This window comes from Cicer arietinum, chromosome 7 (assembly GCF_000331145.2).
Source record: "Cicer arietinum cultivar CDC Frontier isolate Library 1 chromosome 7, Cicar.CDCFrontier_v2.0, whole genome shotgun sequence".
In the NCBI taxonomy this organism is placed as follows: domain Eukaryota; kingdom Viridiplantae; phylum Streptophyta; class Magnoliopsida; order Fabales; family Fabaceae; genus Cicer; species Cicer arietinum.
Genome location: NC_021166.2, coordinates 1,243,179 through 1,266,876, shown reverse-complemented (window position 1 = coordinate 1,266,876; position 23,698 = coordinate 1,243,179). Strand labels below are relative to the sequence as shown.

The following is a 23,698-nucleotide window of genomic DNA, read 5'->3' as shown; positions in this document are numbered from 1 at the left end:
ATTGGACTATCTCATATTTCATTCTACTAAGAGTATCAATTTCACAAGTATAAATATTTTTATTTATAACTAAAGCGTAATGAAATATAAACATAGTATAAGATAACAAAAATTAGTTGACATAAAACAAAGGATTAAAAGCCTATCATCACTTGCCTAATCCTCTTATCCAATTTAATTATACCTTGATTCTATTTATTTTCTGATAAATTTTGTTTTGTTTCCTCCTATAAAAATGTCTCCTTCCTCTACCTTTTCCTAGGAAAAACCGTTGTCCTTTTACCTTTGTGTTTGTTTTTTCTCAACACCTCTTCCTTCCTCGCAATAATCGTTAAACCCTTCCACATTGTGAGCGTATCTCAAATCATAAATCTCATCATCACAACAAACCTTGTTAATTCATTAATTCACTCTCTTCTAAAATATCACCTACAAATTCATCACTTTTAGTTTTACACATTCAACTAGCATCATGATATCACAATTCAAGTACACATCTTCAAAACCCTTTACCAATTTTGCTTCCTCAAATTCTATTCAAAAGCCTAAACTTTGTACATTACCCACTTTTCATAATGTTGGAAACAACACCAATGAATTATCTCTGTTTTCTTTCAAACCTCTATACATCTCATCAACGCAGAATTTCAGATTCTCAGCAATAAACCTCAGAAAGAGGGTAACAGAGTGTCATGCATATGAAGCAGATAGGTCACAGCCATTGGAGATTAACATTGGAGAAGAGGCACGTGTTGAGGCAGCTCAAAAGCTCAAAATTGGTTTGTATTTTGGTACTTGGTGGGCTTTGAATGTGGTGTTCAATATATACAATAAGAAGGTTTTGAATGCTTTTCCTTATCCATGGCTCACTTCCACTTTGTCTCTTGCTGCCGGTTCTCTCATTATGTTGATCTCTTGGGCCACTAGGGTTGCTGATGTCCCTAAAGTTAATTTGGAGTTTTGGAAGGCCCTGTTTCCTGTAAGCATGCAATCTGTTTTTTTTTTTATTGCTTTTGACATCATATTATAAAAGTGATTTAGAATTATTGAGTGCATGTTTGACTTTGCGGCGTGATTAGCAAAATCACGTTAAGCCGACAGGGTTTTGTAGAAGCTATGCTTTGTAGCTTTTGAAAATCACAGCGGTGGTTCATCGTGACTTTGTCAATCTCACCGTGAAATCAAACATGTATTGAATTGGTTCCTGCATGTGTTGATCAAACAAATTAAGACTTAAGTCTGATCAAACAAATTATAACTTATGTCAGACTTGTTAACTTAGGTTTACTTTTTAGTTATGATCTAACCTTTTTGAAAGTATGATAATGTATGTTAATCTATTTAAAGACTTATTTCATATTAAATTATTTACTTAAGTAGTGTAACATATCTTTAGGTAAATTATTGGGTTAATTTGTCAATGGAATTAAATTATATTTTGAGATCTAACATAACCTTTTAGATAATGTAATTTTGTATGACATCGTATTTTTACACTATTTTATAATGATAATTTTAAATATGTCAAAAGTTGATGTAGACTATTACATTTAAATAACATAAAAAGTTAGAAAATTTAAGATTTGATACAAAGAACAAGTTTGAAGATAGTAATAGTATTTTATTTATATTTACTTAAACAAATCGGCTTGGGCTAGTTTATTTTAAAAAATGTCTAGCCTAGTTTGGATTTGGTTAAAGCTAAACCATAGGTTCCTGTCTATTGATCTGACCTATTTCTATAATTTATGTTTAGCCTTGAATTTATTGTTCAGCTCACTTTTACGTGAATATTTACACACAAATTACTTTAAACTCCCTTTAAACAAAATCAGTTTATTCAAAAACAATTTTTATAATGGTTGAACAAAACACATACTAACATTCTTGCTTTTGAAATAAGGACATATTATTAAGTAATACTCAATGTGGAATTTTAACTGCAGGTTGCTGTGGCACATACAATTGGGCATGTTGCAGCTACTGTGAGTATGTCCAAAGTTGCAGTTTCATTTACACACATCATCAAAAGTGGAGAGCCTGCTTTCAGTGTTCTAGTATCGAGACTCTTGCTTGGGGAAGCATTTCCCTTGCAGGTTTACCTTTCACTGGTACCAATCATTGGAGGTTGCGCACTTGCCGCTGTTACTGAGCTTAATTTCAATATGACCGGTAAGACTATATTCACTTATTTACATAGTTCATTTTCATGTTGACTTATATTTACTAAGTATTTAAACATAAGTTGTACTATGTAAACATTAAGCTTGAATCATAATGAAAAGGTTCTGCAGTTGTGCGATAGTCAAAGACATAAGCAAAATTGGCCGAATTTTGTGATCAAATCTCGTGTGTTCATTGTTTTCGTTTTTGTATCTTTATTCCATTGAACCGTGGTTGTTGTTCTAACATTTCTGATGGCGACTTTGTTCTCTTATGTTTCAGGGTTTATGGGGGCTATGATATCCAATGTGGCCTTTGTATTTAGAAATATATTCTCAAAGAAGGGAATGAAAGGGATGTCTGTTAGTGGAATGAACTACTATGCTTGCCTCTCCATATTATCTCTATTGCTTGTTACCCCTTTTGCTATTGCTGTGGAGGGCCCAAAGATGTGGGCTGCTGGCTGGCAAACAGCTATGTCTCAGATTGGTCCTAATTTTGTCTGGTAAGCACAACAATCTAAAAATCTCCCCACATTGTTTTGTGCTATTTCATATCCTTTAAATCCTTAAGTTGGTGAAACTTTTTAATATTTTTTTGCTTGTACTGTTCGGGAGTTTGGTGAAAGGTCGGTAAAGTCTGACCAATGATAGTTTTTGTTAGGATTCAAACTTGGGTGTTCCCAATCAATTCGACCTTCACTGAAGGAAATTATGTTGCATTGATGCTAGCAATTTCCCTTTATTTTCTTTCCTTTCCCTGAAATTTGTCATTGTTTTTATCAAGTGTTTGACTAATGAACTCCTGGTTTATAAATTTTACAGGTGGGTAGCCGCACAGAGTGTCTTCTACCACTTGTACAATCAAGTGTCTTACATGTCTCTTGATCAGATTTCTCCATTAACATTTAGCGTTGGGAACACAATGAAGAGAATCTCTGTTATTGTCTCTTCCATCCTTATCTTCCATACGCCAATTCAGCCTGTCAACGCCCTTGGAGCTGCCATTGCAATCCTTGGCACCTTCCTCTATTCGCAGGTGCAATCTCATTTCTTCAATGAAAGTTATAACCATATTAATTATTGTTGATGTTTATTCATTATGCTTGTCATCAATAAAACTAAACTTCTCAATACATTATATTACTTGTGACACAACTGATATATTTTATTTCTTTTAATTATTTGAGCAGGCTAAACAGTAATTTGCAATTTAGAAGCTGCTATTTAAGGCAAAGTGAATGAGGACTCAAGAATGAAGCTCCAAAGTGAGATATCACAATTGATGTTACTGAGGATAATAATGAAGTCAATAGAAATTCAAGCTGCTTAGTTTGAGGCCATAGTTATAGCAATTTAATCTTGTTTTCACTTTTTGTTTCTTTCCTGTAATCAGAGGTTGAAAAGGATGTACTATAGTACATAAGAACAATGCATCAGAAATGTTGCAAGTTTTGAGGCTGGTCCTTTTTTTTTTTACAATAGTTGAGGCTGATTCTCAGCCTACATGAAACTGTTATTTCATCAAATATAAAGATTTCACAATTCACCAAAACCGCAAATATGCAATTATTAAGCCAAATATTTTCTTTTGTTACAAGAAGTTTGATATATTTGTAGTTTGTTGCAGAGCGTACATAAGTGACAGTTCATTACCTATATCATGTTGCTATTGTTGTCTTAATCTTTGGGGTCCTAAAGGAAAGAAATCATAAAGGTAGGTAGGTAAATTTTGATTAAACCCTGTTTCGGTCAAGATTTGGATCATATATTGCCACGTCACTATCTATTATACAAAAATAGTGTATGATCATCTACCCTTTGTATTTGCTCATTTTTATCGAATCCTAATTTCCAATAGATTATTGGAGGCGGATGGGCAAACACGAGGGGGGATGAGCATTCTCCAACAAAGATAAAATAACGCTACGGATATAAGCTCATTCAATTTTATGTTCATGCTTACAAATCAACTAAAATGAAGACAATAATTCTTAATTTTCAGTGGATTGAACTCAGAAATACTGTTTTTAACTACTAGAGTAAAAAACAAACTAATGTAAAATTAACTTACGATAAGGAGTAAAGGTGGTCCTTAAGTCATACTTCAACTGATAAATATTGGTATTGTTAGGTTGAACGTTTTGTTTTGAATTCAAACTTATCACCTCACAATTGAATGAGTTAATTACGATAGTTTGACAATATGAGACAATATGAAATTAGTGTTGAGGAAAAACCTATGCACATCTTAAATTTTACATGGGAACACACACCAAAAATAAAATATAAGAAAACACACAATAATTTGTTTGCCTACATCCACTATAGTCACAATAAATAATTACATGCATTGATAAGTTATCAAAAAATGATAGGTTTAATACATAAGGTATTACAACGTTATATTTTTTATAATGTAGAATAAATTTAAATAGATGATATATAAATAGATGATGTGTCAATGAAATTAGTTGGGAGTTGTTTTAATATATTATAAATAAATGTTTAAATATAATTTTTATCTTTTATTTAATATTTATTTTAGTCATTTATTTATATATATATATATAAATATAAAGTACAGATATTTAGATGAGAGAAAGTTACTTAAGGAATTGTTGAACAGTAGAGAGCATTTGTGGCTAACTTATGGGCATTATATTAAAAAAAAAAAAGCTAAAACATAATTTTGTTCATTTATCTTTTACTTAATATTTATTTTGATCTTTTATTTATTTTCTTAATTTTTATCATTTAACTTTTGTAAGTGATGTATTTTAGTTCTTTTTATAATTACAATAAAAGTTATAGCAACAAATGATCATTAGAATCCTTCTTAATAATTGCCAATATGTATCTACTATAATATTCTTTAAAAAAAATCCATTTAACCTAATAATAAACTTACACTTGAAAAAACACAAATTGCATATTTAGAAATAGATATAAATAGTTTGAAATGATTGACATTTCTCAAAGTTTTTTGTATTTTCATTTCCTCTTTCTTAAGTTTATACACTTAACTTCATAATTGATCTAAAATTAGATATCAACCATTCACGACAATAGTTATATAATTTTTTTGAAATAATTATGATAAAAAAATACTAACATTCATTATTTATAAAAGATAAAAGACGAAAATAAATTTAAAAAATAAAATAAAAAAAACAAAAATAAATATTTGATACAAGACAAATGATAAAAAAAAAAAAGTATACTTAGCCAAAATAAAACTTATGACCTCACATGCCAATTTTGCATTTGCACATCATATATAATAGATTGTGTCTAGTCATAGTAGGGTCCAGCTTTTTTTTCTTTTTTCAATCCTAGATTTTAAGCTAAGCAAGTAAATCCCTCACAAGTAAATTTTAAGAAATTTAGACCATTGGTTCCCTCACAAGTAAATTTTAACAAATTTAGACCATTGGTCAAATCTGATGGTATATTTTTCCTAGTCCATCGGTGAGGGACGTAGTTGTTACCTCACTTTAGAAGCCACCCATTTTTACTATAAAAAGAAAAAATTGCGTAATAAGGATGATGATTTCTCGAAACATGAGAGGGAATTCATTCCCGATAGAATATAAGTGACAATAAGGTCGTTACCTGAATAATAATATAGCTATATACTATAGATAAGACCATTCTATTTAGCGCAATGCTGGTTTGTTGGCTTTTTCTTTTGGGTCCCAGGGAAGGGAGAGTAGGCGTGGAGTTGGTGAATTATCATATCAAACAGTTTGTTGTTACCATTAATAATAATAATAATATGAATGAATTTTGCATTGAAATAATTTAATTGAGACCAAGCTTCCAAATTCCAATTATATTTTCTTCTACATTTCAAAAAGCTGTGACTATGGATACATTACTAGTACTCTTTTTGTTATTAACAATCACAGGCGTTGGAGCAATCTCATCATCAAATTCAGAGTCTTTTCCCACCGACTTTCTCTTTGGCACTGCTTCTTCTTCCTACCAGGTTATTTTACCTTCATCCTCATATTTATCTCTGCTTCCTTTTCTGCAATTAATCATCACTAATAATCTTCTTGCTTCATTATAGTATGAAGGTGCTTACTTGACTGATGGCAAAGGCTTCAGTATATGGGATGTCTTCACTCACAAACCAGGTCATAATAATTAACAACAACAACTCTCTGTTTGCCATAGTTTTAATTCAATCACCTATATTACTTTATTTGCACTTTCTAATAGATAAACTAGTTAGTTATTCAAACTTCAACTTCCTATATTTTTTGCAGATACTATATATGATGGAAGTAACGGTGATGTTACCGTCGATCAATACCATCAGTATCTGGTAGACATCATAAACTTCACCACATCTTTTTTGTATCTATTTGGAAGTGTTACTACTTCAGAGTTAATTATAGCTAAAAATGTCATATATTTGCCATTTTATTAGCATGAGTTAGTACATTGGAAATAAGTATTCTTTATGTGTATATCATACTTTTTTTATTTTGGGATTAGCTATTAAATGCTCAATTTTGAGGATTTTCTGTATTTATGAATTTTCAGTCATATGGTTTTAGTTAAGTACTTATTTTACTAACTTATTTTTCAGATAATTAATAATGAGATGCCAATGCTTTATTTCCCCATTGATTCTCTTTAATTTTTAGTTAATATTCAAAGGTTAAACCCATGTATCTAGATATTCTAAATTTCAATTTGTAATAAAAACAGGAAGATATAGATTTAATGGAAGCTATCAAAGTCAACAGCTACCGATTTTCAATATCATGGGCAAGAATTCTACCAAGTATGCATCTTGCTTTTTAATAAAATCTGTGTAATTTCAACTAAGATGATATTAAGTACCTTGTACTGTAATCAACTCACAAGCTATTTTACAATGATTACTATGAGCAGAAGGTAGATTTGGAGAAGTCAACTTGGCTGGTATTGACTTCTATAATAGGCTTATTGATGCTTTACTACTCAAAGGTTTGGTTTCAATCTTCCTATGGCTTATTGATGCTATATATGTTCAATTATGCATTTATTCTCAACTGTGAAATTCGCAGGGATCGAACCGTTTGTTACATTGTTTCACTTTGATTTGCCTCAAGAACTTGAGGACAGATATGGAGGTTGGCTAAGTCCCCAATCACAGTAAGCAACTAGTTCTACAAATCATTTTGTTCATTTTGGATTTGGTGCAGTAATTGCGTCACGCAGTTTTCAATCTCAACTATCTGATATCAAATTAACATCTGAGATTGTTTTAGAATCTTTTTGTTATTTTGTAGTCTGATATCAGATTAAACTCCAAGTAAATGCGTCTTTTGTTTATTGCAGCAGATCGTTGGTCTATATCAAATTTCGATACCTTTGCCATACTTTACCAACATCATTATTATCATTTTTTTTTTCTAGGGGAACTTTGACTTTGGAAAAACTAGACAATGATACTAATGTATTTTGACATGTACAGGGAAGATTTTGCATTATTTGCAGACATATGTTTTAAATCCTTCGGTGACAGAGTTAAGTACTGGGTGACATTCAATGAGCCAAATCTTCAAGTTTCACTTGGTTACCGTGACGGTAAACACCCACCATGTCGCTGCTCTGCCAAATTTGGAAATTGTAGTGAGGGAGATTCAGAGAAGGAGCCCTTTGTAGCAGCTCATAATATTATCCTATCACATGCAGCTGCAGTTGATATTTACAGAAACAAATACCAGGTAATTTGGTAAATTTGTAGCATGCTAGGGACTCAAATTTGTTGTGTTTCCATTTAAGCCAATCAACAGAATAATTATGATGCCGGTTTTACAAATAAAGTGGAAATTTAAGTAGGACTGAACACTCATTCAAAACATTATAAACTTGCTTTATTTTTGTTTGGCATGTCCAGACTGAGCAAGGAGGGGAAATTGGCATTATTGTACACAGTGACTGGTTTGAGCCGATAAGCGACTCCTTAGCAGATAAACTAGCTGCTGAAAGAGCACAATCATTCAGCATGAACTGGTAGAATTTCTTCATTGTTCAGTATTCATGATTCATTCAACTTCTACCACATAAAGCTGGATTTGGATTTCCTGAATTCACACTGTCACGCATTTACCGTTTTGAACAGCTAGATCAAGATTGAGCGGCTCACGTGTTAACTTTGTTTGTTGGCCTGATTTACCAAAGACATAACATGAGACTCTTTGGTTGAACAGTCCAAATCTGTAATTGTGTCTCATGCATAGATTCCTTAACAGTAGAAAATCTACCGGATCACGAAGTTTGATTCTATAATAATGCAGGATCTTGGATCCAATCTTATTCGGTAAGTACCCAGAAGAGATGGAGATGATTCTAGGAAGCATATTACCTAAATTTTCGAGTAACGACGAAGCCAAACTGAAGAGAGGACTAGATTTCATTGGCATCAATCATTATGCAAGTTACTATGCCAGAGACTGCATATCATCAGTATGTGAGTCTGGACCAGGAGTCTCCACAACAGAGGGTTTATACCTAAAAACTGCACAAAAAGACGGTGTCCCAATTGGAGAGCTTGTAAGCACTTCATCCTTTTGCTGATTCCATTCCTTGCATCTTAATTTAAGGCAAATTTACACGATACGTTACATTAATATTTGATTGTATCAAATTAGTCCTTAAAGTGTTTTTTATGGGTGCCCAAACAGGTCATTAAATTTATAAAACATGTACAATGAATCATTTAAAAAATGCAACGTTGTGCACGTTTTAAAACTTAAACAAACTATCTTGGACAAAAACATTAAGAAACTAACCTGATACAGTTAAATAACTTAAAGGACAACCAGACTCAATCCTATAACTTGTATTGTTATGTGCAGACTCCATTTGATTGGCTCAATGTTTACCCACAAGGCATGAAGAAAACTGTTACCTATGTGAAAGACAGGTACAATAACACTCCAATGTTCATCACAGAGAATGGTAAGCAAGCACATTGAAGTTTGAACACTTTTCATTGAGTTTCATAATATTGAGTCTCTCACTGACTCTACTCCATTGTTTTTGTAGGGTACGGGAATTTGCATGATCCAGGTAACACCAAGGAAGAATATCTTAATGATACTAAGAGAATAAACTACATATCTGATCACTTAGATAATCTGGCAGCATCAATAAGGTACGAATCTATAAAAGTAGTTGACAAATTATTTTTTATTTTTTTCTTGGACACAAGTAAAATACTTGAGTATTTCTATATTTGTTATGTGATTGTAGGGAAGGAGCAAATGTGAGAGGTTACTTTGCATGGTCCTTGCTTGACAACTTTGAGTGGTGTTATGGTTTTTCAGTGAGATTTGGACTTTACCATGTTGATTTTGCCACACAGAAGAGAACTCCAAAAATTTCAGCTAGTTGGTTCAAACATTTCATTGCAAAGCATAAAACTGAGAGCATTAATCCCGAACATGACATGGATACGAGAATGTGGCACAAACAATCCAAGGCAGATACCATGCTTAGAACCGTAAGCTCAGATCGTAAAATGAAAAACTTGGATTAACTTCTCTTATTGTTCGTGGCCTTCTAAAACAATCGTCTCATGCGTAATCTTAATCTTAATTGATTTTCTTCTTCTTCTTATACACTCTGTCTCCAAAAATAATGATATTAATCATTCAAGTGTGATTACATAGTTGTTTAATAATAATAATAATACAAATAAGATTTAATTGCAGTTTTAGTCTCTCTATTTTAACTGAATCACGAAAATAATCTCTCCATTTAGTTTATTTTATTTCTCCTTAGTCTTAGTCTCTCAAATAGAATTTTGGTCTAAAATCCGATGAAATGTTATTTTTTTCTGCTTATTTAAGCCACATCATGTCTTAAGATTTTGTGATAAAACAATTGTACATGAAATCTATGATTATGATGTGACTTAAAAGAATGACATTTCATCATGTTTTTTTACCAAAATTTTGTTTGGGGACCAAAATTGAAGAAACTACTTTTGTGATTCAGCTAAAATAGCGAGACCAAAAACAATTAAGCCTACAAATAAAAAAATAAAAAGAAATAAAAAGAAGCCATACTTAGTACTGGACCAAGTAGAATATATAGCTTTTCCTACCTTAATCTTTTTGTTATTAATGGAATGAGAAAATAGTAATTCAAAATTTGTCTATAGTTAAATAAAATCTAACAAAATTATTTAAATTGTGATTATAATTTGGATTTTCTCAAACGATTCGTTCTTTACCGGAGTATGTTAACCACTTAGACTCACTCATTTGATTAAATACAAATACATAAATGTATTAGTGAAATGTAAATAAGTTTTTTCTTTATATTAAATAATTATTTAAATTTTACTAATATTCTTAAAATAAAAGGTAAATTTACAACAAAAATAATATTAAATTGAAGATTTAATTGTTGTTTTAGTCCTTCAATTATTACCAATTTACGAAATTGGTCATCCTATTTTAAAAGTCGATAATTTTGGTCATCTGTCATATTTTTTTAACTCAAAAACGGCGATTTGACATATTTTTATTGACGTGACAAATAATTTTATAATATAGAATCATCTAAATATATTAATTATTTATATGTCATCAATAAAATTAAAAATATGAAGAAAAAAATTAAAGTTGAAATCTAAGTTTTTATAACGTTTTATTTCAATTTCATAGATATTAATCATTCTACGTTCACGTTATTTAAAACATCTCACTTCATCATTTTTTAGTTAAAAAATCAGAGAAAGTGATCAAAATTGTCGACTTTTAAAATAAGGAGACTAATTTCGTGAATTAGTAAAAATAAATGAATTAAAATTGCAATTAAGTTTAAATTAAAAGGTAAAGTAGTTAATTTAATAAATTAAGGAGGAAAATACAACTATAATTATATATTCGATGGTAACTTGATTTTTCTCAATCTTCAATCCCCACTATTAACACATACCGTGTATTTTCTTTATTATTGTAACTCATTTTTTCTCTTATGTTTAATAGTTGATATTCCAGAAAAATCGAAAGAATATTCAACAGACACCATCTTTTTATTAACTAAAGTGACATTAACAACTAATTTTATCAATAAACAAACACCTCACCTACTTCTTAAATAAATAAAGTAAAATAAAATAAAGCGTGGTACACGTGAGAAATAGCGGTATGAAATAAGAAGATAATAGTCCATGATGAGAAGCACAACCAAGAAGATGAGTTTCTCCACGTTGTTACTGAAAACTCTGTTTCTGCTGCTTCCTCTGTTCGCATCATATCATCCGGTAGCTCTCTCAAATGATCTCAATCTCTCTCTATTCCCTACTAACTTTCTCTTCGGCACTGCTTCTTCGTCTTACCAGGTCTGTTTTAATTCAAAGCTTTCCCAAATTAAACTTAAATGAGTAAATTTAATCCAAATTAAACTGATCAATCAATATATATAATGCATCTGTTAATTAATTATATCCTCCTATTCAATCCTTTACAGTATGAAGGGGCTTATAACGTTGATGGCAAGGGGCAAAGTAACTGGGATAACTTCACTCACGGAGGTAACAGTTTTTAGCTGTAAAATAATAAATCTAAAATATGTAATATCAGATACTTTATATACCAGTTGTTTTGCTCAAATTTATTTATTTCATTGCAGTTAAACAAATTAAGTTGTGTAGACTGGTGAATAAATCCAATTTTTTATTTTCGTTGTTGCAGGTAGAAGTAGAACAGTCGATGGAAGTAACGGGGATATCGCTGTTGATCATTATCATCGATACCAGGTTGGTACACTTCAATTAACATTCTAATTCAATAAATATGGTGGTTCGTCCGTACAGATACTATTTTAAAAATAATTATATACTATTAATCATGCTCTTTCATTCTTTGGTGTCATTTTTATTTATCATAAAAATAAGAAAAAGGGTGATGGATACCCAACACACCATAAACATTTTGAATACAAAAAGAAAAAGAGAAAATGATCTAATAGATATGTTATGATGTTGATATAATAAAAAAGAAATGAAGTGTTTGATAGATATATAGAATTATGGACGTGTATATATTGTTGTAAATATCCTATAATATATATATATATATAGTCTTTTTATTTTAACTGATTTGTAATTTTGATATCTTATTTTAATTAATTTATAATTTTAGTCTCTCTATTTCTTAAAATTGAAATATTTTATAAATCTAATGGATCACATATTTTATTTAATAAAATATAATAGATTATATTTAAAAAATATATAATTTTATAAAAATATTAGATATTTATTTAAAAAATAATTTTTATTATAAAAAATTATTTAAAAAATGTTTTTAATTATTTTAAAACTAATTAATTCTAAAATAGTTTTTTTATTATTTTTTAAAAACTGATTTCAAATTTTATTATTTTAAAAACTGTTTTTAGAAGAATTTTCAATTATTATTTTTACTACTAATATTTTTATCATATTTAAAAGAAAACAGAATGTAAATAAAAATTTATTTTTTATATAAAACAGAACTTTACTAAAAATAAGATATTTTCTTAAGAAAAAAAACATATTTTTTTAAATAAAAAATAGAACTTAATTTTTGTCATTATTTAAAAAAAAATCATAGATGTATCATTGTTGCATATAATTTGTCAACTTGTTCAAGTCTTAGTCATGTTTTTATAGAGGTCTTAGTCATTTCAAAATAATAATAATAATATAATTGCATTATAGTATTAGTATATATCCATGTAATTTATTTAAGCAACTATGTTATTTGGAAACGATTTCTTTTTATAATAGAAAATGATTTTTGTTTCTTAAATTCAAACTCAATTTACAAATATCAAATATATTATTATATTAAAATTTATGTATTAAATTTTGTGTGCTAATTATATTACTTTATATATATATATAAAATCTATTCCATATCACGTTGTATTCTAAGAGGTGATTCTTCTCAAGTCCTTCTCAAAAAGTGGGTCCTTCAATAATTTTACCTTGAGATAGTCTTGGTGGTAAAGTAGACAATTAAAAATTGTTGAAGCAAAAATCCTTCATATACGTTGATATTTTTCGCTTGTTTTTGGTGTGGACAACTCAAAATATAAATAAAATATCACTATATGTGAAGTAAGTTGTAGGACCCGACATGAATTTTTTTAAATTGTACCTTTAGAAAAAAAAAATGAATTAATTATTTCAAAGTAATATAGTATTGTAGAATTCACTTAAAAGAATCACTAATTAAAACAGCATATTTTGCTCCTAGTTAAATAATTCTTAATTTATTTTCTATTTGAAATCCTCATCTTAGATCCTATTACATTATTTATATTTTTTTAAAAAAATTAATTAAAACTAAAATTTTAATCTGTACTCTATTTCTTATTTTATTTTCATCAATAATAATAACTTTTTAATAGAATAAAAATAACAGATTACCACATTTTCTTAATTTAAAAATTGGAACAATTTGATTGGCCAAAAAAGACCTATTAAGGCCCCTGCTCACTCCCCGTGTGTATGTAGGACTTGAGTTTATCGGTCCTAATTATTTAAGACTTATTTTCATTTAAAGTAAGACTAGAGTTTTTTCTAATACTAATTGAATTTTAACTCTTCCTATATTTGGTGCAAATTTGATTTGATTCATGCATTGTACATGTTAAAATATGTATGTATCCTACAAAACGATTTCTTACTGAAATTTTATTAAAAAAAATCATAGTAAACAAAATTATCGTGAAATTCAACTTTTAAAAATAAAATAAAATTCCTAAAACTAAATAAATATAAAAAAAAATCCTTAAATTACTAAAACTAATAGTATATCATAAATCATGCATGCATGATTCTACATTTGGTATCAAACTTATATGATACGGACCTAAGGCCTTCAACATTTGAATTTGGTGTACAAGACAAAAAAAAAATATGATTTTCATAATTTCAATTTCAATGTGGATCAAACACACAGGAGGATATAGATCTATTGGAAGCTTTGAAAATAAATAGCCACCGGCTCTCCATATCATGGGCAAGAATTCTACCAAGTATAATAACTTCCATTTCAAAATTATTGTGAAATGTTCCAATAAAATATTGTTAGTTTAGTTGTAACATGAATTTCTGGCATATGATTGTGCACAGAGGGTATATTTGGAGAGGTCAATTTGGCTGGCATAGACTTCTATAACAAACTACTTGATGCCCTGCTGCTCAAAGGTAACATCTCTAATTCTCTTGGTTCTACAATTTAGTGACGAAATAAGATTTTTTATTTTGAAAGAAATGATAAAATAAGAGAGAATTTTAATAAAAAACAATCTCTCTAAATTTTCAACACTAACTTAATTTTGAGACTTAATTATAATTTTGTCTCCATAATATTATTTACTCACATAATCAGCCCCTTTTCTAAAATTCAATTATTTAGTCTCTTATTTTGATTTTTGAAGTAAAAGTGGTAATATTATAACTTTTTATTAACATGACATAAAATTTGTATATTATAAATCCATTTAATTTAGATAATTCTACGTCAATAGATTTTATGTCACATTAATAAAATAACTTGTTACATCAATGAGTTTAACTCCTTTAAAATGATGAATTCATCTTAGCTGAAGAGCTGTAGTTATGAAGCTATTGTTCAAGAATAAAATTCCATTAATTTTCTCATCAGGGATCCAGCCTTTTGTGACTCTAAGTCACTATGACAGCCCACAGGAACTAGAGGAGAGATATGGGGGATGGCTAAGTCCCCAATCACAGTAAGCAACCACTTTTTTCTAGTTTCCATGAAGAAACTTCAATACCAAATTGACCATACCAACTCATAATTAAAGTTCAACATTTTTATTTTATGCAGGGATGATTTTTCTTTTTATGCGGACCTATGTTTTAAAACATTTGGTGATAGAGTAAAGTACTGGGTGACATTCAACGAGCCAAATTATCTAGTACCACTTGGTTATCGATCGGGTATATATCCCCCAATCCGTTGCTCTGGCTCATTGGCAATGTCAAATTGCAATGAAGGAGATTCAGAAAAAGAACCATTTCTAGCAGCCCATAACATTATCCTATCACATGCAGCTGCAGTTCATATATATAGAACAAAATATCAAGTAATGTCTCTTGGTCTTGAATCATTTGACTCTTTGTTACTACCGCGCTTCTTCACTCTCCAACGGGAGATACCTTCCAAAACAAGTTTTTTTACAGCTAGAAATAGCATATACATGATTAATTAAATTGTTTTATAAAACATTGCATCTTGTAAGTGACAAATCAGGCTGAGCAAGGAGGAAGAATTGGTATAGTGCTTCAACATGAATGGTATGAACCAATCAGCAATTCTACAGCTGACAAATTGGCTACTGAAAGAGCAAGATCATTCACTTTCAATTGGTACTATTCTCCTTTAAATAATATATATACTTTTTTTCTATTGATTCGCTCAAATTAAGTTTCAGAATGAGAGCCTCATACTGTAGATACTTAATAATTTAAAATGCAGGTTCTTGGACCCAATCATATTTGGAAAATACCCCAAAGAGATGGAGAACATTCTTGGATGCCTCTTACCAAAATTTTCTACTAACGAGAAAAAGAAACTCAACAAAGGATTGGATTTTATTGGCATCAACTACTACACAGCTTCCTATGTCCAAGACTGCATATATACCACATGTGATTCAAGATTTGGAATCTCAAGAACAGAGGGTTCATACATGAAAAGTGGAGGAAAAAATGGTGTCTCAATTGGAGAACAAGTACCCTCAGAAACTTTTTTTTTTTACTGAAAACCATATACTTTTGTTATAAAAAAAGAAGATGAATATGTTATCAAACTCATAATAATCAATCAGATTAATAGTATAATAGAGCAAAAATATCTATAAATATAAAAAAATTGAAGGGATTGAAATATCTATGTCTCTGAAGTAGAGCATTCTAAAATCATTAATTAAATTTGTATAAGATCGAAATTGATCTCTCAATTTAAAACCAAACGAACCACGATACAAGGTGGAAAACCAAAATAATGCACTAATACAATGAAATCATAAAAAGAGCACTACAAAAATTAAATATGTGTGAATATTACTAATTTGATAAAAAAGAATGTGAGAAAAAACAATTTAGAATGTGATTTTAGATCAAAAACTTACTTTATATCATCCCTTTTAAGTGAAGAAAAGAGAAGTAGAAGAGAAAGAGAGACGGCTAGGTTTTGAGAATGAGTTGCCTCAAAAACTCATTACATGTTAATTAGGTTTTTAATAGAGATTTATATCTATGCACAGACCAAATTAAATATTTTTTATATCAGATCTAACTTATAGTTGCAAAATTAATTTGTGAGGTAAAAAATGTCACTCTTTATAATTTTTTTTTAAAATTGTATATCTTTTTAATGTGTGATTTTTTCAATAAAGTTTTTCATTAGCACCTTTAATTTCCTCAAAGCTTCATGAATAAGTCTGAAGCTAATTTTAATTTCATGCAGACTGCATTTAGTTGGTTTAATATTTATCCACAAGGCATGGAGAAAACTGTAACATATGTGAAAGATAGATACAACAATACTCCAATGTTCATTACTGAAAATGGTAAGCAAGCAAGACCTAGTCAAGTTTTTTTTACTCAATAATTTTATGTGCGTTGATAATTAAATAAATACAAAATTTTATAGGGTATGCCCAACAAGATGATCCTAATTTCACTTTGGAAGATCAACTTCATGATTTTACTAGAATAAAGTATATGTCAAATCATCTGGAGGCCTTGTCAACAGCAATAAGGTAAGACTAAAATAGGAACCAGGAATGCATGTAGTTCACACGTATCTCCGCATTTGTCATATCAATTAAGATTGGACAATAAAAATTTAAATTTTGTATTTTAAATTATAAAATAAAGATAAAAATTTACATTTTTTTAACTGTGTGATCGAGATCGGACGACCACGATGTGTTCAAATGTGTGAATTTGGAATTCCTTGACAGCAGCTGAATCTGAATTCCAAATTCCCAAAAATAGACATTAATTTGTACTGTTGTATTTGTTCATCCGTCTCTGTTTTAGGAAAGGAGCAGATGTGAGGGGATACTTTGCATGGTCCTTGCTTGACAACTTTGAGTGGATATATGGATACACAGTAAGATATGGATTCCACTATGTGGATTTCGCTACACTGAAGAGAACTCCAAGGTTATCAGCAAGCTGGTACAAGCAATTCATTGCAAATTATTATAAAGAAACCTCTTTACCAGGATTAACCGGGGTAGAAAAAATGTAACAAATGACTCATTTAAGACCTTAATGTGAAAATTAGTGAAAATTTTGTTGCTATTTATTTCTGTTTAAAAATATCACTGAAGGATTGAAGGTTAATTGATCATTATATGCTACTACATCTTGACCCCCTATAGCACCATTTCATTCACTTGCTTCAATGTTGTTAAAACTTGAAAACAATGACTATGATCATTTTAATTTTCTTCAAAATGAAACCTCCTACAATTGATAAAATAATATATTCTTCAAGTGCATGTGAAACTTTTCTCAATTTACATAAAACATTTGAAATCTCACAATTGACTACGTAGAAGCTAAGAATTAATATTGACACTAAATTTATAGAACTCATCGTTTAAAGCCATCTTATTCTCAGTAAAAGACCATATAGATAAAATCATATATTAAATGCTAAATTATTTTAAATTAAAACCGATCACTTAGCTCAATTTAATTTGAGTGATAAACAAATTAAGTTGACAACCACTTATTCAACTTTTTTACCAAGTTCTTCAAAAGTTTTCATATGATAATTAAGTTAACCTTCTAAGGTTTTTAATTTTTAAGATAGTCTAACTGCAAAACTCACATACTAAATATAAAAAAGACATTATTTTATTAATTTTACACATTATTTTATTTTTATATTTATTTTTAGATTGTTAACAAATAACTTTAGGACAATTTTTAATTTGACTCAAAATAAATATATTTGGTTATAAATTAGTCAACATGGAGTATTAAATTATTCCAACAGTAACAGCTTATATAACTGAAAATGAATTAAATTCGAGAAGGATGCAAGAGATTGAAATGTATAGATGATTTGTAGAAATCAATGTGAGGATACGTCGGATTAATCGAACGGTAGACAGCAGAGAGACAGCAACAGAGGAGTTGAGGATCCACTTCCCATTCCGCAATGAAAAGGCAATGACTATGTACATGAATGTTGCTATTCATTGCGCTCTGCAAATCTCAACGAATACCTCAACTCCCACCTGTCCCACAACAATTAAAAGTAAAGAAAGTTTCCCACTAGTGTCACCTGTTTCCAATAGGAAAACATCCACGACATGCCTAATTACTTCACATCAATTTACTTGTACTAATATCACGGAATTTAATTACTCATCCTTTTATCAACTTTCCATTTAATTCATACTTCATACTTGCTCAACTTCTAGCAATACATATTTATACTCTTTTAATGTATAAAAATATAACTAAATTAAATATATTTCCTCTGTCCTACTCATTTGTGTCTCAAAATAATTTTTTTTTTATTTAATTTCTAATGTAGTTTTTTTATATTATATTATTTAATTAATATCATTTACATCATTTTCATTTTCAGATACATTGAACTTTAGATGTGTTGAATATATGTCGTGATGCGGAGCAATCCGTACTTTAGCAGTAATTACGTCTGCACAATTTTATTCAATGCAATTAACCACCATTGTGAACCTCATTCACTATCATTCATGTTATATATGTGGGCAAATACCTCTCTACCTTACCACTACTATACTTTCAACTCTCACTACTATATCTCTCTTTCTTTCTTCATCTTTGCTTCTCAATGGAGCTAGTAGACATTATAATGCTCTTTTTTGCCCTCGCCTTCCTCCGTTGGTGGTGGCGCCGCTGGTCCAAAACCGGTGGCGGTGCCAAAAACCTCCCACCTGGACCACCGGGATGGCCAATCGTTGGCAACCTTTTTCAAGTAATCCTCCAACGTCGTCCTTTCATTTACGTCGTTCGCGATTTACGTGAAAAATACGGCCCAATCTTCACAATGCAAATGGGCCAGCGCACTTTGATAATCGTGACAAGCTCTAACCTTATCCACGAAGCCCTAATCCAACGAGGCCCGCAGTTCGCAAGTAGGCCCAAAGACTCACCCATCCGCCTTATCTTCAGCATGGGAAAGTGTGCCATCAATTCCGCTGAATACGGCCCACTCTGGCGCTCCCTCCGTCGTAACCTCGTCACCGAAATGATATCACCACTTAGAGTAAAACAATGCAGTTGGATTCGTAAATGGGCCATGGAGGCCCATATGAAAAGGATCCAACAGGAGGCCCACAAAAACGGCTTCGTCGAAATAATGAGTAACTGCAGACTCACCATTTGTAGCATCCTCATATGTCTCTGTTTCGGCGCGAAAATAACGGAGGAAAGAATCAGAAAAATTGAAAGCGTTCTAAAAGACGTTATGCTCATTACACTTCCAAAGCTTCCAGACTTTTTACCCGTTTTAACGCCGTTATTCCGTGGGCACGTGAAGGAAGCGAGGAAACTGAGAAAGATACAGGTGGAGCTTTTAGCGCCGTTGATTAGGAAACGGAAAGCTTACGTGGAAAGCGACGGAAAATGTGGAGATCCGGAAATGGTGAGTCCGGTAGGTGCTGCTTACGTGGACTCGTTGTTTGCGTTGGAAGTTCCGGGAAGAGGAAAATTAGGAGAAGAAGAGTTAGTTACACTTGTGTCGGAGATTATGAGTGCCGGTACTGACACGAGCGCTACGGCGGTGGAATGGGCGTTGCTTCATTTAGTGATGGATCAAGAGATTCAAGAGAGGTTATATAGAGAAATTGTTGATTGCGTTGGGAAATGCGGTGTTATTTTGGAGAGCGATGTTGAAAAGATGCATTACCTCGGTGCTATTGTGAAGGAAACTTTCCGGCGTCATCCACCGAGTCATTTTGTGCTTTCGCACGCGGCTACGGAGGAGACGGAACTTGGTGGTTACACTGTTCCCGCGGATGCGAGTGTTGAGTTTTACACAGCTTGGTTGACTGAAGATCCGAATATGTGGGAGGATCCGAATGAGTTTCGACCGGAGAGGTTTTTGAATGGGGATGGAGTTGATGTGGATGTGACGGGAACTAAGGAGGTGAAGATGATGCCGTTTGGTGTTGGAAGGAGGATTTGTCCGGCTTGGACTTTGGGGATTTTACATATAAACATGTTGTTGGCTAAAATGGTGCTTGCTTTTAGGTGGTTACCGGTTCCGAATTCCCCACCCGACCCGACTGAGACTTTTGCTTTCACTGTTGTTATGAAGAACCCTCTCAAGGCTGTTATTGTTCCTAGATCCATTTAAGTTACTCTTACTATTACTTCATTGTTTGCATTATCTCTTGCAAACCTTAATGCCATGAGTAATCACTTAATTTACTAAATTAATTAATATTTAGTGCTTCATAAGAATAGTAACTTGGCAGAATACACGGTGGCTTGCTCCATTGCTAGTGTGTGTTATTGGTATACTACTGTTACATTAGTAATTTTCATGTAAGAAATTCATATATGTGGTCTCTCGGTTTATAAAGGTCAAATTTTCTTTTATATAGACTTATATAATGTAGTCACCTACTATATATATATATATATATTTCATTTTTTGGATGAGAATATTAATTTTGTACTCCATCATCATGTTCATGTTCAAGGATCACTTATATCCTACTATTTACACTGATTTTTTGTTTAGATAAATGATTGATGAATGTTTAATCAATCAACTGTAAAGTTCAATAAATGATGTGGTAAATTTTTAACATTATCTATGGTTTTTTTTTTTTTTATCAAATACTCAAACGTTTGGTCTCAATATACCTTTATCTTAGCAAATAATTTGAGACATGTAAAATTGACATATATTCTCATGTGTCTCAGTATACCTTTAGTTACCTTATATGTCTCATTTGATAAGATAATTGGATAACATGCTTAATTTTTTTATATGAACGGACAAAATAGTATTCAAAAGTTAATTATGCGAAATTTCACTTTTTTATTTTTATTTTTATTTTTAAAGATTAATGTTTTTATTAATTTAATAAATATATGTAGGTGTCTATAAGTACCAGACAGTATCTATGAAAAATCTGTCACACAAATACTTATGCAGATACAATTAGCATATAACGGAAGATTGCTAACTGCACCCCGTTGAGATCCCTATACATGCCAGCATGATACGTACAATGCAATTATTTTCTATTATTAATGTGCATGTCTCGCAACCATTACATTATTAAGTAATTAGAGCACAAGATTTGACTCTGTATTGAATTGCGTTTCTCCTTTAACCTCACGAACCCATATTTTTCCCCATCGATAATTGTTTCAAAGGGATTTGCATCATTGCAATCTAACTATTCTTTTTTTAATATTATTCATTTTTTTTTATTTTCCTTAATTTTACTTTTTTTTTTGGTTTAAATTAAAAATTTATATTATATAGATTATGTATGTATAATTTTTCGCAAATCTAAAATCATATAATGTGTTATTTAGATATATCAAAATTAATATCTCATACATTTTTATAAAACCTCGTTGATTTTCATAAAGTCTCACTAACATATCAAATAATTTTGAATTTTTGAAAAAAGTTACTTGTATTTACACGATATAAACTTTCAATGTAACAAACAAAAATTAAAAAATTAAAAATAGTATAGAGAGGTTGATTGACATAATTCAAACTTGTTTTAAATACAAATGTCATTACTAAATTGTTATATTTGTTAGATGATACCAATAGATAATGAGATTTAGCCAAGTAATTATTCTCTAATGGCTAATAAACTTTAGTTTGAGACATATCGTTTGAAAGAACATAAATTTATATTTTAATTAAAATAATTATTAATTAATTTTTATTTACTTTTTCAATCAAATTCTAAATTACTAACATCTAATTTTCTTACAAAACAAAGGGTTATAACCAAGACTATCCTCTAAACTTTGAAAAAAAAATTCCACAAAACTATAACACTTAATTTCATGCAGACAAGGCATGATTTCATACCAAAGAGATCGAAACCAAAAACCACCTAACAGAATACATATTTATTTTCTTCAAAGTTTCATTCATCATAAACATTTTTACCGTAACACCTATATAATGCATTAAATTTGTTGGTCTTTATTCAAAAAGAGACACTCCATTGAAGTCCATGGAATAGTTATTTATGGTACGAATGAATTTTTATGTTTCATCATCATGTAATTAAAGATACTATAGTAAAATCAATTATTTGTATATGAACGAAAACAATTATATTTTTCTCTCTAAATAAAAACCATTTATGATCTGACGTAGACGAAAGCCGCGTTGAAAGCCAATGACAGTGTCCATAAATAATTTTATTGATTGCACCCTGCAGTTTCAACGAATCCCTCAACTCCCACCTGTCCCACAAATTATTATTACTAAATTTTTAAAATGTAAGAAAAGTTTCCCACCTGTATTTTTGTAGTACTAGTACTATTATTTTCATCAATTCATGTCACCGGTTCCCAAGGGGAGGATAATCCCACGAATTTAATTTGATTTTCTTAAGAAAGGTTAAGAAAACAAAACTAATGAAATAAAGTAAAGGAAAAATAAATTGAATAGAAAATGTGATAATTATTTAGTTGTTCGATATAAGAGCAAATAAAAGAAAATGATAGAAGAAATATATTTATAAAATAATATAAATATTCTTAAAGAGAATAATTAAAAATATTATTAAATGATAAGGAGAATAAAACATTTCACCAAAATTAAGGATGAATTAAAAGTATTTATTTTACCAATAAAATATATGAAAATGAAAAAAAGGGTGGTTTATGTAATTGGCTTGGAAAGATCTATGACACTTTTTAGTTGTGGTGATGGGGCAATGAAGTCTTTGGTGGGGGATAGGAAGAAGAGAGTGACACATCAATTTCGTGTATAGGATATCATATATCTATTTAAGCGTTGTTACATGTAATACTAAAATATTAAATAGTTATTTTGATATTGAAATGGCTTTTTATGGTGATCCTTAAATGCTATATATAATTTTTGTATTTATAAAACTATAAATACAATCTAAAATGTATATTTTATTAGTAATTTCATATATCAAAATGATTAATAAAAGATATATTTAATTTATTTTAATTAATTAAATATGTTTAAATATTATTATAATAATTGTCATACATTTAAAAATAATCAAAACTCAATGGAATTGCATTATTAATATAGGTCTTTCTCTTTGTCATAACTATTATTTTGTAGTGTATTAAATATTAAAAAAAAAAAATCAAAACCAAGTAAGTATTATTACCTACACAATATCCAATAAAGTGGGTCCGTCCCTAAAGAGGGTTGCACAAGGAATTGATGGCGTGTTGTTGGAGTGCATGGTTGAATCTAATTGGAGTGGGTAAAAAGCTTCTAGGG

At 30.2% G+C, this 23,698-nt stretch overlaps 2 protein-coding genes and 1 pseudogene across 2 annotated transcripts; all 3 read left to right on the top strand.

Moving 5' to 3' along the window:
- The first annotated feature begins 271 nt into the window (after positions 1 to 271).
- Positions 272 to 9,785, top strand: LOC101501635 (uncharacterized; annotated as a pseudogene).
- Positions 9,786 to 11,275: 1,490 nt separating this feature from the next.
- LOC101501316 (beta-glucosidase 46-like) lies at positions 11,276 to 17,576 on the top strand. Its single transcript, XM_012717837.3, has 12 exons — positions 11,276 to 11,520; positions 11,649 to 11,712; positions 11,873 to 11,937; positions 14,132 to 14,207; positions 14,305 to 14,379; positions 14,840 to 14,927; positions 15,026 to 15,284; positions 15,452 to 15,567; positions 15,677 to 15,932; positions 16,670 to 16,772; positions 16,856 to 16,964; positions 17,248 to 17,576. The coding sequence occupies exons 1-12, from the start codon at positions 11,350 to 11,352 to the stop codon at positions 17,459 to 17,461; spliced, it is 1,596 nt and encodes a 531-aa protein (XP_012573291.1). The 5' UTR covers positions 11,276 to 11,349; the 3' UTR covers positions 17,462 to 17,576.
- Positions 17,577 to 18,970: 1,394 nt separating this feature from the next.
- LOC105852450 (cytochrome P450 77A1) lies at positions 18,971 to 20,883 on the top strand. Its single transcript, XM_012717835.3, has one exon. It carries the CDS (start codon positions 19,046 to 19,048, stop codon positions 20,570 to 20,572), a length of 1,527 nt encoding a protein of 508 aa, XP_012573289.1. The 5' UTR covers positions 18,971 to 19,045; the 3' UTR covers positions 20,573 to 20,883.
- Positions 20,884 to 23,698: the final 2,815 nt, after the last annotated feature.